This window comes from Hyperolius riggenbachi, chromosome 5 (genome assembly GCF_040937935.1).
Source record: "Hyperolius riggenbachi isolate aHypRig1 chromosome 5, aHypRig1.pri, whole genome shotgun sequence".
NCBI classification, from domain to species: Eukaryota; Metazoa; Chordata; class Amphibia; order Anura; family Hyperoliidae; genus Hyperolius; species Hyperolius riggenbachi.
In genome coordinates this window covers 222441912-222463492 of record NC_090650.1, presented here as the reverse complement: position 1 = coordinate 222463492, position 21581 = coordinate 222441912, and the positions used below count along the sequence as shown (strand labels likewise).

Genomic DNA, 21581 nt, shown 5'->3' with positions numbered 1-21581 from the left:
GATTTTAATAAATAAGCTTTTATTCAAATATCATCATTCAAATTATATCCATGTTGGAACCGAGCTAGTCCAAATCAGGAAGTGCATGGCCCAGTGTCATAACTGCATATAATCTTAATGAAATTTGCATCATTAGCATTTCATTGACAGTCTCTAATCCCACCCATTAATGCAAGTAGACAGAAAAAGATATAACTGGCTGCTTTTCTCAAACATTATTTTAGGGGCTAGTTCATAAGGATAGTTGACCTGCTGGTTACTAAGCAGAAACTGTGCAGCTAACAAATGAACTACCAAAGTTCCACCACCAGGTAGTATAATGCGATAGACTTGTGACATTCATGTCAACTGTTTACTGCAATTTGTGTCAGCAGTTAGTACATGGCTTCTGGTTGGTATATGGTTACTGTGCAGTGAAGCAGTTGGTACCTGCTTACTGTGCAGTGAAGCAGTTGGTACATGGCTACTGTGCAGTGAAGCAGTTGTTACATGGCTACTGTGCAGTGAAGCAGTTGGTACCTGTTTACTGTGCAGTAAAGCAGTTGGTACATGGCTACTGTGCAGTGAAGCAGTTGGTACCTGTTTACTGTGCAGTAAAGCAGTTGGTACATGGCTACTGTGCAGTGAACAGACACTGCCTGTATTGTCTAGCACCTAGGTTCTCAACGTGTGGTACGCGTACCCCAAGGGGTGCTTCTGATGCTTCCAGGGGGTACTCAGGCTTGATATACTTAGCCAAGAATAACACAGAGTTTTAGAAAATGATAAATCTTATTTAAAACACCAAATTAGTGTTTTAGCTAATTAACAGCAATAGTAAATGCTTGTAAATTGTTTAGAATCAATTATCATGTACTACGATTAAATATATATTTGTCAAGGGGTACTTGTGATAATGCTTAAAAATGCTAGGGGGTACTTCGTGAGTACAGAGTTTTAAAAGGGGTACTTACCAATAAAATGTTGAGAAACACTGGTCTAGAGCAACTGGTCGAAATTCTTTGGTCAATGTATAGCTGAAACCTGACTGGTTGCTTTTGACCTCTGCTGCATATTTGTGTCAGATTCCTTTTGTTCCTACATATCTAAATATTCCTCAAACTTTTCAAATTTTTACTATTTGCATCCTACAATGAAAATTGTGGTAATGGAATAATACTTATTGGTAACCACGAGGTTTCCACAAAGTAGCTCTTTGTTTATCTTCCTCAATAAGATCTTTATTTGGATTTAACCCCACTTCTACAATATAACCATGAAAGTAATTGCAAGTTGTAAATATATTTTCCACTACGTAGAAAAGGTTTTTTTTTCCCATTCAACATTTGAAAATGTGTACATCTGTGCTACTCTTTAAAGGGACTCCGAGCAGTGCAGAAACTATGGAAAGATGCATATCATTTTAAAGCTCTCTTTCTCCTCTTTCCAATGATATATAAACCGCCGCCCTATGCCTTTTAGTTTTCGCTATTTTCGCGATTGAAATTGCCACGGCCGCGATTTCAATCGCGAAAATAGAGAAAACTAAAAGGCGTAGGGCGACGATTTAGGTGTCGCCAGAAAGAGGAGAAAGAGAGCTTTAAAATGATATCCATTTTGCCATAGTTACTTGTATTACTCAGGACGACACTTTCCCCAGTGTCAGCAGCTCCATTCAGCAGAATGGAGCTGCTGACTTTAGGCAAAAGTCGCCCTGTGTAATACAATGTAACTATGGAAAGATGGATATCATTTTAAAGCTCTCTTTCTCCTCTTTCTGGCGTCGCCCTACACCTTTTAGTTTTCTCTATTTTCGCGATTGAAATCGCGGCCGCTGCAATTTCAATCGCGAAAATAGCGAAAACTAAAAGGCGTAGGGCGGCGGTTTATATATCATTGGAAAGAGGAGAAAGAGAGCTTTAAAATGATATGCATCTTTCCATAGTTTCTGCACTGCTCGGAGTCCCTTTAATATATGGTCAAAGTTAAGGCACATCATAGTATAGAAACGGAAGCGTGGGTGTTGAAGAATTTTTAATAGCATATTGTTTAGTGCAATCCCTTTCCATCATTGTATGTTACTGTATATCTCATATATGCAATTGACTGTATTGTGTAACCTGTGTAGCTTGGCAGTGGCTAAAGCCGGACTTTCCTGCTGTGGTGGCAGAATGACCTTTCAGAAATAACCCATAAGCGCTTGGGTGAGATGAGCCATACTGATATTATATTTACAGATGGCCTACAGGAAATTGGTTTTCTGGATTTTGTGAAGGGTTCTGGCAGGCATAGATGCAGGGTTCTGCTTGTCCTTTGTATTAATATCCCTGATACTCCAAAATGCTTGTTGACTGGAACTTTCATCATAGATTGGCCGAGGATCTTGATGCTTCGTATTTTAAGAAAACGCGACAAGCACTTTACAAACCATTTAATCATATCTGAAAATGTTCATTGCAGGAGACTTGACATTCATTTGTGACAAGCGCTGTAACAAGAAACGTCAGTGTGGGCGACATAAATGCAGTGAAATTTGCTGTGTGGTGAGTTGTTAAATTATAACAATAACTTTTATACATGTTTTTCTGTTTTTTCGATGATTTTCTTGCATCACATAAAATATTTTTTTTTCTTTTTATAGGGAGCACTTAAAGTGCATATGTATTAAAAGTTGACCATACAAGTAGAAAATAGATTGGCCAGATCAGCCATGGCTTTGTAGTCTGAAGCCCCTTTCACACTTGGGCATTGCGTTACCCTTTTTTTACAGCAGCGTAATGCTACACCAGTTCAAGTCTATAGGACATTTCATACCTATGCAATGCGACACGGCGGAAGTGATGTTTTTGCCGCACGGCTGACACTAGAGCAACAGTGCTTTAGTGGCCTACATGCGTGATTATGTGCGGCAACCAGAAGTAATGTAAGCTTTGAATACTGCACATATTTAAATTCAATCAAAAGAGAAGGGAGAAGGGCACTGTTGCATAAATACCCTTTATTGTGACCGGGTCGACACACAGGTTACAGCAGTGGGGGGAGGAAAGTTGTCTGACAGCTGTTTCGCAAGGATTAACCTTGCTTCATCAGATCTCTGATGAAGCAAGGTTAATCCTTGCGAAACAGCTGTCAGACAACTTTCCTCCCCCCACTGCTGTAACCTGTGTGTCGACCCGGTCACAATAAAGGGTATTTATGCAACAGTGCCCTTCTCCCTTCTCTTTTGATTGAATTGGAACTGCACTGCATGGGAGCACGTTGCAGGTAAGCCCAGTGTGACCTGATATCCATCACTGCCGCATTTGGTGCCAGTCATCAGTCTGTCTTTTCATATCGAACTGCACATATTTAAAACTGAACGCCGCATGTATTCGTGTCGTGCATGCGCAGAAGCGTATTTTGTTAATACACTTCCGCACATATTAAACATCGGCCACAGGAAGTGAGTGCTAGAGAGCCTCACTTCCTGCTTGGCTTACAGCCAGAGTGGAGATTACAGCACACTGCCGTAGTAATCTCCTTGGGCTTTTTTGGCTATGTGATGCGATCATCCGATCGCGCCGATACTGCAGGTTAGCAGTGTGAAACCGGTGTGAAGTGCTCTTGATGGATTAGCTTTGACCAGATCTTCAGTGTCTGGTTTGAACATCTGTATCACAAGGAAGGAAAAGTGGCAGTAGTAGAAGAAAAGTGCTGGGCACCAGTGTGAATGCTCCAAAGTTTTAATCTATCCGGAACAGTAACATAAACGGCAAAGGAAGATAAAGGGGTGGTCTTACAGCCGTTTCACGGGTCACCGCGCTTCATCAGAGGCTTTTGCGTCTCTGACAAAGCAAAGGGTACGGCCGTACTGTGCCTGTAAGCCGGAGTGCGGCTCCGTTTACTGTGCAAGCGCAGGCAGTGGAAGAAGTCTGCGTGGGAAGCCTCTGGAGAATTTATCTGTTGCTAAAGGCTTTTGTCCTGGTGCTAATTGATCAAAATCTTCTATCCAATTCGATCGAATCGGGTGGATATCAACTGTAAAAATTGCTATGTGTATGGCCATCTTTAGATGGGCTGTCATTTCGTATGTATTTCTGCATCTCATAATTACACAAAATATTGCACAAAGTGTGATAGGGCATTACGTTTTTAATGTGTCTAGAGTGCAGTGTACGTTGACCCTGACAACTGTAATAAGAAGAGTATTGAGGCTGCCATATTTTCTTTTAAACAATCCCAGTTGCCTGGCAGCCCTGCTGATCTATTTGGCTGCAGTAGAGTCTGAATAACACTGGATAGCAGCATGCAGCTAATCTTCTTGCCAGATTTGACAATAATGTCAGAAACACCAGATCTGCTGCATGCTTGTTAAGGGTCTATGGCTAAAAGTATTACAGGAAGAGGATCAACAGGATAGCCAGGCAACTAGTATTGCTTAAAAAGGAAATAAATGTAGCAGCCTCCATTTCCCTCTCGCTTCATTTGTCCATTAAATATTGAATGCCAACATATTTTTTTGGTTTTAACATCTACCTATGGACTGGGAAAACAGAAATGATCCTCTATGTGAGGTGGTAGGAGCCATGTAGCCCTGATCAGCAAGTGGCAGCAGTCACTTTCTCTTAGGTGCATAGAGAGATAGGTTGCCTGTATATTATTATACCCAGGAACAGAAGCATAACATAATTTAATATCTTTGAACAGGACAAAGAACACAAGTGCTCCTTAATTTGTGGACATAAACTGAACTGTGGCCTTCACAGATGTGATCAACCTTGTCATCGTGGGAACTGTCAGAACTGTTGGCAAACAAGTAAGATATTAATACAGTGTTTTTAAGTTCAACATTTCAACAACTACTGTTTGTTGTAACGAATAAGATTATCTCATTAAAATTGCGCCGCTGAAAAGGTTAGGCTTTATTGGGCATCAAGCAAACAGTCAGTCAGTTATTGAAGGAGATCGGTTTTGAAGCAGGAAAAAATGTGCAATCATAAGGAACTGAGAGACTGTAAAGAAAACTTGAATTGTTTCATATGCTAGATTAAATATGTCCTTGAAAACGTATTAATTGCTCTCCTAAATCTCCATACTTTTCTCTCTACAAGTATTAATGAAGTGGAGATAGGCTTGTGGTTCAGCTTCCAGGTCAAAGGTTAACTTCCTGCCTAAAAGCCACATTGACTAGGGTTCCTGACTGTACAATAATACTTATCAGACAGGCGTCACACTGCAGCATTTTGCACTGTGAAAATACATGCAACCATTGTCTACTAGACACTGCTTTTTAAGGAGGCATCTGCGATTCCGCATGGCGTTAAAAAAAACACATATTGTGCAGCAAAATGCTTAGGGGAATCGTCTGTGATTTACTGTAGACACAAGTGTGATTCCCCCCTTAAAGTAAGGTAATTTAGGAGATCTTTTAATAAGCTTTATTAGTGTTTTAGCTATGTTCCTAAAGAGTAGGTGTAGCCAAACAATAATTTTATAGTGGCACTTTTTATTATATTCTGTGATAATCTAGTGCAGGGCTTCCTAATCCTGACCTCTGGAACTATTGACAGTGCATGTTTTTGTTCAAATCCATTGTGGTAGTTAACCTTTTCGGAAACCGGCAGCCTACCTCCCCTTAAAGAGAATCTGTATTGTTAAAATCGCACAAAAGTAAACATACCAGTGCGTTAGGGGACATCTCCTATTACCCTCTGTCACAATTTCGCCGCTCCTCGCCGCATTAAAAGTGGTTAAAAACCCGTTTTAAAAAGTTTGTTTATAAACAAACAAAATGGCCACCAAAACAGGAAGTAGGTTGATGTACAGTATGTCCACACATAGAAAATACATCCATACACAAGGAGGCTGTATACACCCTTCCTTTTGAATCTCAAGAGATCATTTGTGTGTTTCTTTCCCCCTGCAGCTATCTTCCACTGAAGTGTCAGGCTGTTTCTTCCTGCAGAGTGCAGACAGCTCTGCCTGTAAGTAATTCCTCAGTATGTGAAAGCCCAGCCAGCTCAGAGGAGGATTTATCCAGCTTGTAAAAGATAATAGAGCAGAGAGAAGCTGCACTAATCTAAATAACACACAGCAGTGTGCAGAGAGGAGCCTGGAGGGGGGAGATGCATCACAGAACCACAACACTGAATAACTTGGCAGCCTTCCAGACACAGGCTGAGAAGACTGACAAGAGAGAGATAAGTTGATTTATTACAGAGATGGTGATAGTAGAACGTGCTGCAGTAAGCCAGAACACATTAGAATAGCTTTTGGAACTTGTAGGATGATAAAAAACGGGATGCAATTTTTGTTACGGAGTCTCTTTAAGGACCAGGCATTTTGCGCGGGAGGAGTGCGCGCGTTTGTGGGGGTCAGGCGACCGGATCCCGTCTGTGGCTGGCTATATTTGTGTCCCCCCCCATGGTGGCCTGTGCCCCCCCCCCCCCCCCCCCTTCTACCAGCAGCCTTCACTCACCTTCCAGGCTCCAGCGATGAGCCGCACGGGACCCTCTTCTCCGGCCGGCATCTCCGTTCTATCTGACGATCAGTTCCGGGTCGCGGCTTGATGACGTCATCAAGCCGGGACCCGGCGCTGACGTCAGACGGAGCGGAGACGCCGGCCAGAGCGGAGGTGGCCGCCGATCGTCGCAGGAACGGCAGGGAGGTGAGTGGATCCTCTTCTTTTCCCCCGTGCCGCCGCAGCTGTCAAACTGATCACTACGATCGGACGGTGATCGTAGTGATCACGTGATCAGCAGATATACGCGATGGCTGCTGATCACTCGGGGGAGATGTCGGCTGTCATATGACAGCTTAATCTCTCCCTCCGGGTGCGCACGATCGCGTCGGGAGCGGAAACTGCGGGCCGGCGTAGATCCTAGACCGCATCAGGCTAGAACAGCCACAAGTGCGGCATAGGATCTCATAGAGGCGGTCCCGAAAAGGTTAATCAGCTTTGTTGAGACAATAATAACCTCACCTGTGAATGTTTATGGTTTTCTGCAAAACATGCACTGTTGGTGGTACTTTTATTTATTGACATCTTTGTAACTCTCGGAGAGATTTCCCTACTCCCTGTCTGAATAGGAAATTCTAAAAATTTGCACAAATGGAAACAGTTCCAAAAGTTCAAACCCCTTACCACACTATCAATAATATAATTTTTTTATTTTTGCTGGAATTGGACCTGAAAGAGGTAATGACTCACAAGAAAGCCTACAGCCACTGAAACCTGGACAGTCCTGATAAATTCTTGGTTGCTGACTCAGTAGTGTAGCCACAAGAGGAGTGAGGAGTGTAAGAGCTTGGAATTCTGCAGTGGCCTCCCCCAGATTTCTCTGAACACTGGTTTACTTGAACATTTGTTGATTTATTTTATTTTTCTAACAGGTTTTGATGAACTCACTTGCTACTGTGGGGAGTCTGTGATTTTTCCTCCAGTACCCTGTGGCACAAGACCACCTGAGTGTAAAAGCCCCTGCACAAGGCAGCATGAGTGTGATCATCCAGGTAATCACTTGATATTTGTAGTGTAGCTTTTCTTTTTATTCTCAATAACACAGCTTGGAGAAATCTATCAGACCATTTAGCCAGTTATTGTCACTTGAACATACATTTCTGTGAAGTACAAATAGAATAGCCAGTTGCAAAACTGGAATAAAACATGGGCGTTTAAAGAGAACCCGAGGTGGGAATTTATTATGCTAGTGGGGCACAGAGGCTGGTTGTGCACACTAACACCAGCCTCTGTTGCCCCATGGTGTGCCTCCATGTCCCCCCTGTGCGCCGCTATAGCCCCCGCAGTGCTGGCGACACACAGCGTGTCGCCAGCACAATATTACAATATTTACCTAAGCGCTGTCTGTCAGCGCCGCTCCCCCGCTTCCTCCGCATCGGCGCTACCCGCCCGTGTCCCTTCCCTCCCGCTGATTGGAGGGAAGTGACGCGGCGGGTAGCGCCTATGCGGGGGAGCAGTGCTGACAGACAGCGCTTGGGTAAATATTGTGCTGGCGACACGCTGCGTGTCGCCAGCACTGCGGGGATATAGCGACGCACAGGGGGGTCCTGGAGGCACACCATGGGGCAACAGAGGCTGGTGTTACTGTGCATAACCAGCCTCTGTGCCCCACTAGCATAATAAATTCCCACCTCGGGTTCTCTTTAAGTAACAGAGTTGCTATAGGAGCAGGTGGGTGGAGGTTTTGGACTATGGTCACTTCTACAGTTGGACTTTAATCTCAGGAATACTGAGAACAGAGTGACTGCAACAGCACCCTTTACGCCTTTTTTTTTTTTTTTTCAAGCAAGCATGGCAGGGAGGATGGTATGGTAGCATACCATACTCCCCGACCTTTAGTGAATACCATCTTAATTATAACATGGGGTCACTTGAAAACAGAATGTAGTTGCATATTCTTACTTCCATGTGACAGAAAAACAAACATTCATATTGCGTCACTCCAGAATAGCAAGTGGAATCATGCAAGTAATTTCTTTTTGCTACTGTGATTGGGCAGGAAGTAGCCATAAATTGTAATTAGCTATTCATTTTCGCAAAAGACACTTATTTTTGTTCATATGGACATCTGTGTATTCAGTCTTCTGTTTTTATCTAAGGGCCCGTTTCCACTAGAGCGAATCCGCATGCGTTGTCCGCATGCGGATTCGCATAACCAATACAAGTGGATGGCCCTGTTTCCACTTGTCAGTTTTCTTCTGCGTTTTTCTGTGCAGGATTTTTCTGCACGGTAGGGCCTGCAGAATTCGCCTGCGTGTGGAATGCAGGCGAATCGCAGGCAATGTATTTAATAGGGAAATCGCATGCGTTTTTTGCATGCGTTTTTTCCCGCGATTTCGCGTGCGATTTCGCATTGGAAGTAATGTTAATTGACACAGGCAGTGACATGGTTAAAATCGCATATACCCTGCCTATGCGAAATCGCGGCAAAAAACGCATGCGGAATCGCATCCGCATGCGATTTCGTCAGCGGTGCTATGCAGCGATTCCGCACCGCACTAGTGGAAACGAGCCCTAAAGGTTTTTTGTTTTTGTTTTTTTTTGTTTTTTCTTTTTGGAGCAAAATGTATCTTATGTTAGATAAATAAAATGAAAGGAGCCTGAAGTCTTGTACAGAAAACTATAAAATACAGCTCTGCCTAAAATAGAATATAACCGCTAGTTATCTCTTCACATGTCCTTTATTAAAGACCCATAATGCATCATTTAAGGACAATTATATACTCTGTATGCAAGTTGGATACGTGATTCTGTGTAATAGTAATATACTGTACATGTTCTATGTAGATGCTATATAAATTAAAGGTAACATTATTGATTGCCTGTAGCGAAATCTATTCTAACATGTAGTCTGAATAGGTGGTCTCATGCCTCTCTCCAGGTCTCTATTTGTTTTTAGGGCCTGTGGGATGTTAGTAACGTTTGGACAAAATCGGGCTTGGTGCAGCTTTCTGGAGAAGGAGTTTCTCCCAGACACTATAATTCCTTACAGATCTGTGTGCCTAATATTTTTGTGTGACGATTGACTTTGGTTGGAAAATGGTGATAATGAGTGCACAGCAGATTTGTTTTAGTTGTAATTATCTATTAGCTCTGAAGACTTGATTTATACAATTGCTGGTAATGTTAGAAAATTTCCAGCTCTGTAATTACCAACTGCAAACAGCAGATTCCTTGAGAAGAACAAACCATTAGTACTGACGCCTAGTTTAGGTTATTTACTGAATTAGAGATTAAAGGGTGCATCTTCATATAAATTCCAAATGTGGACATTCAAACGTATGCATTTTTTTCGGGTATATTACATTTTCATTGTGTGTGTGTGTGTGTGTGTGTGTGTGTGTGTGTGTGTTCAGTTTTATTTGATTCTTTTGAAGTTGGACATTTTTACACGGTATTGACATAAAAGGCCTAGACATCTGCTTGCAATTCATAACTGAAAACAAATTTATTCAGTTTATCTTTTTAAATATTTATTTTCTAATTGTGAAAATTCAAAGCAACTTTGGCTTATTAATTTTTTTTTTACATAAAAATGTAAATATATGACTGGTAATTTGGACCTGCCTACTTTTGGTTTTCTTGTTGTGTTCTGTAATTTTTCAAATTTAGATTTTTTTTTTTTGTTTCGGGGTAACAGGAAGTCTGTGGCTCTGTACCCTGCATTTATCTTCCTCATCGCATGTGACAATGATTGTTGGTTGCCCTGAAACATTTGCAGTCCAACTGTCGTGTGGTGTTGAAATGTACTAAAGAGCTCTACTTGTTTGGGGCTGCAGTGCCTTTATATAATTTGCTCCAGATATTGAATAGCTGCATTGCTAAATAGTTTGAACTGAGACAAATCATGAAATATTTACGATTTTATCTTCAATGCATATGTTCTTTGTATAATTTCACAACACCATTATATATACCATTATATATATTTTTTTCCAGTTTTCCATTCCTGTCACAGTGAAGACAAATGTCCGCCGTGCACATATCTTACACAGAAATGGTGTATGGGAAAGCATGAGGTGAGACTACCTACTACTTTGGTCATTGTATAATTTGTGAAATGTTGTGTCTTGTAGAGATAGTAAAAAAAATCCAGTTTGAGCCACCCAGATAAAGTACCATTTAACCCCATGTTAGATTTACAGCTATTTAGGGTTTTACTAAAGAGTTATATTAAATTAGACTGTTTTGACTTTACACATGCAATCATCTTAAAGGCTTTTTTCATCTATGTATTTGGATGTTTTGCTACTGGAAGAATTTATTTTACTTTCAGTACTCTTCATACTTCTGTGAATCGAATACTAGTGTTTGCAATATGTCAAGCAATACATGATACTGGCTCTTGGGTTTATGTGGACTGGTCCAATATGAAGTGATACAAAACTTATATCTATCCGTGCTATAAACACACTTGAAATGACACTTAAAAGTAAACTGCCACAGCGATTGTAGTTGCAATGCAGATCTTTAAGAATCAATTGAATGAACTGGTGATAGCCTATTGTGGCTAGATGTTGGGGATTTGTATGTGTGTAGCTATGCTGCTTTACAAAAATCATCTCTCATTTGCACAATTTTAGGCTATATGCCATTTTTGTTAAATTTATGGTTTCAGCCTTCAGTTTTGGCATTCATGGCATTCGGCTAGTAATAGTCTGCCTTGGGCGGTAAGAAGTACAAATCCGGCCCTGCGTACGAGTGGTATCGGCACAAGAGACTTGGGGGCAGGATACAGCCTGTATGGCTTTTCCTGCTCCTGCACAAATTCCCCTTGATTTTAAATACTATGCCCCCCAGTGTTCTCCCCAGAAATTTTTTCCAGCCGGGTGGCAAAAAATTGTAGCCGGGTGGCATGAAAAAGTAGCTGGGTGGGGAGAGATGAGAGAATGCAGGGCTGGTGCTTCTGTGTGCAATTCTGCTTACAGAATAGGAGGAGGTGAGCCAATGACAGCCGGATGCTCATCAAAACTAGCCGAGTGGAGCACCCGGCTAAAATAGCCTAGGGAGAACACTGCCCCCTCCAGGCCGCCATGGATGGTAGGGAATGAAATAATTCGGCTTCCAGCAATTGCTGGAGGCCGAATTATAGTGTTTTATAAGTAACTTCAGCAAGTTACTCACTGCTGCGCCCAAGTCTCCTGTGCTGGAATGGCAGTGTTCATAATGCATGTCTTTTGGACCATATTACACAATAAATAAAAATCATCATTAATTCTGTTTGCAAATCAGTGCATGCGTTTGTATTTATAGTAATATTTAGTTAGATAGAAATATAGGTAGCTAGATGGATAGCTTTCCCCTAAGGGAAGAATGTAAAAATTGTGCCCAAAGAGTGAATATTTTGTGTTCCTACCATTATTTTTTAGCACTGCTATAACTCTCTTGGACATGCAGTTCACTAGAGCTTCACCTGTTGCCACTAAAATGCTCTTCCACTCCTCCATAATGAAGCTGGTGGATGTTACAGTCCTTGCACTCCTTCGCCTTCCATTTGAGGATGCCCAACAGATGCTCAATAGGGTTTAGGTTTGAAAACCTGCTCGTCAGGTGCAGCACCTTAAACTGAATTTCTTTAGCAGGGCAGTGGTTGTCTTGGAGGTGCGTTTGGGGTCGTTCTCATATTGGGATACTGCCTTGCGGCTTAGTTTCCGAAAGGAGGGGATTATGCTCTTCAGTATGTCGCAGTACATGTTGACATTCATGGTTTCCCTGAATGAATTAATAAATTGTAGCTCCCCACTGCTGGCAGCATTCAAGGAGGGAGGAGTTACTGAGAGAGAGGAGGCTAAAAGAGACTGACACTGCCCCAACTCACATCCTGCCGAATCGCCCAATCAAGGGGCAGGAAACGAGTCGATGGGCGGAGTCTGTGCGTCCCTAGCAAGTCTGCTGCACGCTGACCAAGAGGAAGTTACCGCCGGCGTTCCGGTGATCCATCCGATCAATACTAACAGGAGACGGCCAGGTGCACGAGTGCTGGAGCGAGGGCGGATGCTGCACCGGCACAAGCGGCACATGGTGGAGTTCGTCAGCGGCAGAAGCATACCAAATTCCGAATGGTAAGAGCGTGGGTACCCACTGAAAAGCAACAGCACGACGGAGGTGGTGAGACAAACACTGTCAGCAAATGCACTGTATGGCTATACATCATCGCTGTAGTGCCATAGCTTAATCAATTTCTGTGAACGTGTAAGTCTGCCCCTGAACTGCTATTATCATCACTGCTATGCAGGTGGACCCACTCGCTCCCTATGGATGCTTAATTGCTTAAAGGGATACTGTAGGGGGGTCGGGGGAAAATGAGTTAAAGTTACTCAGGGCTTCTAATGGTCCCCCACAGACATCCTGTGCCCGCGCAGCCACTCCCCAATGCTTCGGCCCCGCCTCTGGTTCACTTCTGGAATTTCAGACTTTAAAGTGAACCAGAGACGAAGCACCCTTGTGTATTTTACCATAGAAATCAGTGGGAACATTAGAGAAAACATTTACCATGCTCTCTGTTCCATCCTCACTGCTAAAAGTGTCTGTTATCTAGCTGAGATAAGAATCCCGGACTGAGCATTGATTCTGGCTTTGCTATAATGACTCAGCTATAATGATTCCTGAGCAAAGCCAGCAGGGGGCAGGCTTGGACTTGAAGACAGCAAAGAACACAGTCTCAGCTATAATTATTCTGTAGCAAAGCCAGACCGACTGCTTAGTCGGGATTCTTATCTTAGAGGTGATAACAGGCAAATTAAACAGAGAACAATGTAACAAAGAGCAGATTAGGTGTTTACTGTCATGTTCCCACTGATTTATAAGGTAAAATACATGAGGTTGCTTCATCTCTGGTTCTCTTTAAAGTCTGAAAACCACTGCGCCTGCATTGCAGTGTCCTCGCCTTCCCTGATGTCACCAGGAGCGCATGGCTCAGGCACAGACTATACTGGGCCTGCGCAGTACGCTCCTGGTGACATCAGCGGCAGTGAGGACACGGCAACGCAGACGCAGTGGTTTTCAGACTTTAAAGTCTGAAATTCCAGAAGTGAACCAGAGGCAGGGCCGAAGCATTGGGGAATGACTGCGCGGGCACAGGATGTCTGTGGGGGACTATTAGAAGCCCTGGGTAACTTTAACTCATTTCCCCCCGACCCCCCTACAGTATCCCTTTAATTGTAATAGATTTTATTATATATTTGCATACCTTAAAGCTGTCAACATGACTCTGCTCTAATATGTTACATTTCATTGTAGCACTGTTGGCAGAGTTTCTGGCAGGGCCGAACTGAGGTGACAGAGGTTCCAGCCTGTGGATGCGGTGCTGAGGAGAGAGGTTCCCCTTTCACCCTCTCCCATATGTAGAATAACATCCTTCAGCAGAGCAGTGTATTTTATCTGCTCCAGCAGTGCAGATCAGTTTGCTCTCTTCTTTATAGTTATCAACAGCTGCCTGTGTTATGGTTTCTTCCTTGTTGCTCCCAAGTTTCTCATGTGATGTAAAAACACTTTTGATCTTTATGAAAGTAACAGTATGGGTGGCTTTAAACTGGTATAAATGGAAGAGTAGAGCAGACCAGCCCACAGCCCCCAAGGAGGTAAAATACACTGCTCTGCTGCACTACTCTGCATATAGACAAAGGGAGACTGGGGGCACTTGGCACAAGTCTGCTAGTTTCAGCACCCACTCAGCGCCGTGCAGCCCTGGATTTGGGAGCCGCAGTGTTAATTTCAGCTATAGCTGCGCAGCCCATATAACCTTAAAATGACTGTAATTCTATATTTTTTGTTGGTTTGTATTAATCATATGAAAGCATAATGCTATATAGTGGTCAGACAGTGATGCTTTTAATTGTCATACACAGCTTTTGGAGATGAAAACAGTACAACCATATTATATTCATGTTTTTTTATCTCTGTTTTTGTACCCAGCTTAGGAACAATATCCCATGCCATCTGAGTGACATCTCCTGTGGTCTGCGTTGCAATCAGCTCCTAAAATGTGGAATGCACAAATGCAAAAGAATTTGTCACAAAGGAGAATGCCTAATAGATGAAGACTGTAAACAGCCCTGTATACTTCCAAGACCAGACTGTGGGCATCCTTGTTTGGCTAACTGCCATCCTTCACAGACCTGCCCACCTTCTACTTGCAATGCACAGGTAAATTAAGAAATAGCTATTCCTTGAGGGGGCTAAGTATTCATCATCACAGATATAAATAGGGTTATGATTAGATTGTTAGTTTGATGTTGGCAGATCTACTCCACTACTAATGCAAAGTACACACAATGCAATTTACCGTCAGATCGAACCAATAATTTCCAACATGTTCGATCTGCTCCTGATCTGTAACTGGATTGATTTTCAGATCACTGATGCACAAAATTGATCCCCATTGGTTTGACCCATTGATCTGATGGGAAATTGCATTGTGCACACCTAGCATTAGACCAGACATCACTTGCATTATTCTGTATGTGAGCTGAGTAAACATAAACAACGGCTCAGATGCTAGTGAAACAGTTACCCTACTTTGTTTATAAACCTTTAAAACCAAAATAAGAATTTGGGATTCCAAAAAAGTCTTATTTAGGACCAGATCTATAGATTTAATTTGTTCATACTAAAAACTGCATTGAAACGCATGCAGTGGAAGAGGGCCCTTATTTTACTATGATCTTCAGTGGCTCCTGTGAGAGTAGGTTAGGCGTAAATATCTGCAAATTTTGCAGCGAGGGGATCAGTTAACGTTTGGTATCGTTAGAGTATCGTGTGAAAACAGGGTGAGGTGGTGTTAAAATATTGGTAAAAATTACCAATATTTTACTATTGAATTAGGCAGTGGAATATTGATTCATTTTATCCAAATTACAATGGCGACTTTCTCCGACACCCGAATTATCAAAAATGTAGGAAGCCAGGTGTGCTCCATTATAGAGAGACTGAAGCGAAAAAATGTTGACATTTTTTACCTTATAATTCGCTTCAGTACTCTCATCAGAAGTAAACCGCCGCAAAACGAGCGCTTTAGACCCCCCAAACCCTCGTGGGGCAATCCGGCCAGCACTTCCTGAAAGAGACAGAGCTTTCAGTTCTGCCTCTACTGCTGTCAATCGCAGCGGATCGCCGCCTCTCCTTGCCCTTCTCAGTCTTCCTTCATAGAGAGGGGCGGGGAGAAGCGGAGATCCGTGCGGCAATACGTCAGATCCGTGCGGCAATAGGCAGAGCTGAAGCTGAAAGCTCTGCCTATTAGCGCAGCAAAATCCATGACCAAGTTGGTTGTGGATCTTTGCCCTGGGGATTTGGTGGGTCTAAACCCCTCGTTTTGCGGCGGGGATGCGGTGGTTTACTTCTGATGAGACTACTGAAGCGAATAAGAAGGTAAAAATGGCAAATTTTGTTCGCTTCAGTCTCTTTAATCCTTATTCTGCAGTGCAGCCTAGACTATAGATGACTTAAGAATGAATGTGTTTATAAGAGTCAAATGTTGTGTAACAATACATATTTTAGCAATAGTGCAGCTGGTGTGTACAAATATTTTTGTAATACTGGAAGAACATCCGGACATAATTGTAATTTTCAGTTATACCATTTATACCATATTCACTACTATAGAGGTGAAATTACTGTGTTATGAATTATAACAAAATATGGAACTTGTACATACATTGTCTATTCAGTGAACAGATTTACAGCTAAAAGCTAGTAGTAGTGGCATGAAGGTGGCAGCTAAAATTATATACTAAAAGGCAGTTGTAATATTGCTTGTACACAGTGCTGTGCTCGCATATTACAACTGCCTACTGTGCTCACAGCGAGGAAGAGAGAGGGGAGGGGACACTCGCACAGCGGATTCCTTTTAAATTATTTGGGCGTTACTGGTGTTATACTAAATAATAATTGAGGAATTTAAAATGGAAATGGATGGGGTAAAGAATGAAGAGAAAAAAGAAAAAAAAAAAAAAAAAAAAGAGGGGGCTGCCACCAACTCCCAAATGCTTTTCTCCATTTGTCCAATGCGCTCCCCTCCACACCTTAGGCCTCTGATGTTGTGGACAGGTTTAATTGTAGATCTTCCAGACAAGGGGACAAGATTTCATCATATGTCTGCGGGGAATGCCTGATTAGGATACGTAGAGAAAAGGATATGAAGACCAGTATATTTCTTTTAAACATTGCCAGTTGCCTGGCTTTCCTGCTAATCATGTGTGCATAGGATACAGACTCAGAACTCCAGAATGCAGATAAAGTGCTAGAACTCTAGCTACCTGCGTGTTTCGGGTAAGTGATTCAGTTACTAGTGCAACTAAAGAGACAGCCTGGCAACAGGCCTGATTTACAAGGAAATAAATATGGCATGCCCCTCTGTTTGCAGGATCACGTTAGTGTCAAATTATTTTTATTACCGTATTTTTTGTAATATAAGACGCTCCGGCATATAAGATGCACCTAGGTTTAAAGGGCAAAAATCTGGAAAAAACAAAACCTCGGTACATCTATGGTGCAGGGGCATCTTATGGACCTTTCCCCCACCAAGCTGTCTCTACACTACACTAATCTGTGCTACACCCACCAGCTAAGCTACACTGTACTAGACGAACACCTGCTGCCCACCAGCTAAGCTACACTACCTTAACCCCTGGTGCCCACCAGCTAGGCTGCACTACACTACACACTACGCTAACCTCATGCTGCCCACCTGCTAAACTACACTACACTGCACACTACACTACGGTAACCCCTGCTGCCCACCAGCTAAGCTACCCTAGACTGCACTGCACTACACTACACTAAAGTAGCACTGCAGGCACTCTCACATCCTGCTGCCATGCTCCTCTCCCCCTCGCTCCAGTCCTGCAGCTCCACACACACGATCCTCTTCACCTCCAGTAGTTTCTGTACTCAACTACTAGAAACTACTAGAGAAGAGGCTCACGTGTGTAGCTGCAGCACCGACGCGAGGGGGAATAGTGCTGCGGCAGGAGCCTGTAAGCATATTCTGGCGGCCACAATACTGTATCTTCTGAATATAAGACGCACCCATTTTTTTCCCCCTAGTTTTGGGGAAGAAAAGGTGTCTTGTATTCCAAAAAATACGGTAATCTTGCATAAACCAGAAGATTTACCTTACTGCAGGATCATTTTAAATATGTTTTTGCAAAGGTAAGCTTAAAGGAATGTTGGGTCCTAATTTCCAATACCTAATTATTACCCCTCACAAATTTTCCAAAATGTTTCTAATGCAAGAGCAAATCCAGCTATAGCCTATTACCGGTAGTATCTATTTTCTGTAATATTATGGGGCAACGTATATATTTATGTATATATAATATATAATTTTATAGTCTATAATTTAGCAGGATGCATTTCCAGCCCTCAGTGTTGAAGTTAGGAACGCATGCTTACCATCTTAAAGGAGTCATCAGGCAAAGGAAAGGAAAGCCGATTTACTTACCTGGGGCATTCTCTAGCCCCTTGCAGCTGTCTGTCCCACGCTGACAGCTCGGTTTGCAGCCGCCGGCCCGGGTCCCGGCACGGCACAGACCTTACTGCGCCTGTGTGAAGCATCGCTGTCAATCAAGCCCGTGTTGTCCACAGTGTACTGCGAAGGCGCAGTAGTTCGGCTGCGAACGGAGCTGTCAGCGTGGGACAGACAGCTGCAAGGGGCTAGAGAGAGCCCCAGGTAAGTAAATCGGCTTTCCTTTCCATTTCCTGATGACTCCTTTAAGAGACATTGGGGTTAATTCATTAACAATAATGCGTTGCAGCAGTGCAATTTAAATGGCCTTTGTACGCTAATTATAGTAGCGCAACTTAAATCTCCTGCGGGCACGCTACTGGCAGTGTAGCATGCGTTCCTTAGCAGTGCCCAATATTTTGAAAGGCCATATGATAGTGCGTTATTGTGGCTGCGCAAGTGTGGCCGCTGTGGCGCTAGTGAAGTCATTACCGCGTGACTTTTAAAAGTATTGGGCGTTGCTAAGGAGCGCACGCTACACTGCCAGTAGCGTGCCCGCGGGAAATTTAAGTTGTGCTACTATAATTAGCGTGCATAAAGCCATTTAACTCGTGCTGCTGCAGCGTGTTATTGTTGAGGAATCAACCCCATTGCTCCAAAATGAGCCCAAACTGAGCCCTGTAATACCAACTCTTGGTAAATTTCTGAAAGGGATTTCACCCCAAAATTCTGGATCTGTAATGTTTTGATTTTATTGCACTCCACGTCCTGGAACATGCATGTTTAAAGCGATCCTTCACTGAAAAAAAAATGCAGAGTTTAACTTACCTGGGGCTTCGACCAGCAGCCGTCCTTTCGGCAGAAATGAAAGTAAGCCGTGCCGGGGGAACAGAGGATCGGTTCGGCATGCCGCGTGCACAGGACAGCTGTGGGGGGGCTGGTGGAAGCCCCAGGTAAGTGAAACTCTTGCATTTTTTTTTCCAATTAAGGATCGCTTTAAATTACAAAATTGACTAGATAGGACTATGGGTAGCCAAACAGAACGAACATAAACCGCTCTTTGCCTACACATTTCTCCTCTGTGCTGTTGAACAAAACAGCACAATATGACAAGCAGAATATGGTTGCTCTCATTTGATCACTGGAAGAAATCATCATACTGTTGAAGCTGTTTGCAGCTAAATTTACTGTAAACCATCTAAACTTTACATAAGATATATAGACAAGTTACTTGTTATAGTTAGTTTTTCATCTCGGATCCGCATTAAGGCAGAATTTGAAATGTCTACTGGCATGAAGTGCATTTCATTATCCTTTACTGAAAAAAAATGGTGGAATAAGTTTCCTTAAAGTGTACCCGAGGTGACATGAGATAAACATGTGTATGTGCAGTGCCTAACATGAATAACTGGGCAGGCACTTTATTTTGCTTCCTGAAAGTTAATTTTCAGGCATAGATGTGACAGCATCTATTGGGAATATAGTAACCCTCACTGTTACAGCCATAAAATTTTCCTGGCAGAATACAACTTCTGAGGGCAGGGGAGAGAGAGGTCAATAGTCCATGTTTTTTGGGGTTTTTTGCTTGTTTTTTAACTCTGGGACATTCTTTCAGTTTTAAAAGTTTCTTTAGAATAGCTTACGCTCCCTTACCACACAAATTGTAATGCTATATGTCTGTTAATGTCACTGTTGTGCCCATCAGGTAGAGCTCCAATGTGAATGTGGAAGAAGAAAAGAAAGTGTGCTTTGTTCAGTGGCCTCCTCAGCTTATCAAAGGTTTGGCTCTTATTTTTCCCTGTCTTGCATGATATGAAATATGTAGCAGATTTCATAAAGACATTAAAATATAATCTCTTCACTATAACAGAAACTTTTGTGAAAAGTTTTTGCTTTAAATGTTAAAACAGTCTTCTTCAGTAACTTATAAACTAAAAATATAAAACACTAGACACACTCCCCATAGCCAACCATCTGTATAACATTCATTATTCGCAAATAGCAGAAGTAAAATACACATGGCCCAAAGGCATACAAATAGTTATATTTAACCTGTCTTGTTCCATTCTTTACAGCTGCTCACAATGTAGAGGTGGCCATACAATGGTTGATGTGGCCATTGGATAGACTCCTCTCAGATTATTATCTGATCTGAGAGGGATCTATCTGACCAAATCGCTTTACACTCTGCACACAGATTTTCAATAAACATCACCATAAAATCCATTGAATATCTGCAGGTTTGCGGTCGTCATCCCACCCCCAATCTCCCAGGCCATGCAAAGTGTACAAGCAGCTTGCTCACGCTTGCCTGTGGCGTGGTTCCCTTGTCTCCCTGCAGGCTTTTCCTTGTCTCTCCATTCCAGAGTCCTGGAACGTAGCAAATGCTATAGAGGACAAGCTCTAGCGTTACCTTGGCAGGTACCTTGCGGGATCACTAGAGGCCTCTAGTATTTGGCCTCTAGCATCTTTTACGTCACACAGCTGCTTCGGGACTCAGGTGTGGAGAGAAGAGACTGTAAACGTGCCCCATACAGGTAAGAGCAAGCTGCCCCTACATGCTACACGGCTTCATCGCTCGTTGCAAAATTGATTGATGCTAGTAACGCACTCCGACCCACCGCTGACCAACCAAATTTTTCCATCATGCGCGATCGGTCGAAAATCAGTACATTGAGAATCATTAGCAGCATCGATTTCTAGCAGATCAGCTGGATATTGATGCAAAAAAAATCGATGTGTATGGCTTCTTTAAAGTTTTGTTCTTACTAGGTGTGCAGGGCCGCACAACACTGCACACAAGTGATTTCCCCCCCTTTTCTCCCCACCAACAGAGCTCTCTGTTGGTGGGGTCTGATCGCTCCCCCATGTTTATTTTTTTTTTTTATAAATATTATGTTACTGTTTTTTTATTAAAAAAACGGTTTCTTTAAATATCTACCTCTCCCCCCCCTCCCTTCCCACAGCCAGCCAATTAAGGCGATCGGCTGTCATAGGCTTCTGCCTATGAGAGCCGATCACTCTCTGGTCCCCAGTACAGCGCTGCTGCCGATCGCAGCGCTGTACATGTAAATAGACGGCGATCACACCGTCTAACAGTCTCCCAGACTGAAGGCGGGGCGGAGCTCCACCCCCCAAGCAGGAGATGCGCGCGCAGGAAGAGATCTCCTGCAAATCAGAGCCCCAGGACTTTACGCCAATCAACGTTAGGTGGTCCTGAGGCTGCCGCTGCGGCCACGCCAATCGGCGTGAAGCGGTCGGCAAGAGGTTAAGACCAATTAAAAAGTCAGAAAGGCACCATACCGGTTAGGCACATACAGGATCTTCTCAAAAAATTAGCATATTGTGATAAAGTTCATTATTTTCTGTAATGTACTGATAAACATTAGACTTTCATATATTTTAGATTCAAATACACACAACTGAAGTAGTTCAAGCCGTTTATTGGTTTAATATTGATGATTTTGACATACAGCTCATGAAAACCCAAATTTCATATCTCAAAAAATTAGCATATTTTATCCGACCAATAAAAGAAAAGTGTTTTTAAAACAAAAAAAGTCAACCTTCAAATAATTATGTTCAGTTATGCACTCAATACTTGGTCGGGAATCCTTTTGCAGAAATGACTGCTTCAATGTGGCGTGGCATGGAGGCAAT

General features: G+C 42.8%; 1 protein-coding gene across 2 annotated transcripts in view; it reads left to right on the top strand.

The window, feature by feature from the left end:
* NFX1 (nuclear transcription factor, X-box binding 1) overlaps positions 1 to 21581 on the top strand; it is a 188055-nt gene that overhangs the window by 131736 nt on the left and 34738 nt on the right. For both annotated transcript variants that reach the window (XM_068236697.1, XM_068236696.1), the window contains exons 12-17: positions 2440 to 2522; positions 4666 to 4774; positions 7351 to 7470; positions 10418 to 10497; positions 14393 to 14623; positions 19627 to 19700. In XM_068236697.1, the coding sequence (XP_068092798.1) occupies positions 2440 to 2522; positions 4666 to 4774; positions 7351 to 7470; positions 10418 to 10497; positions 14393 to 14623; positions 19627 to 19700 (697 nt within the window). The remainder of the gene's footprint in view (positions 1 to 2439; positions 2523 to 4665; positions 4775 to 7350; positions 7471 to 10417; positions 10498 to 14392; positions 14624 to 19626; positions 19701 to 21581) is intronic.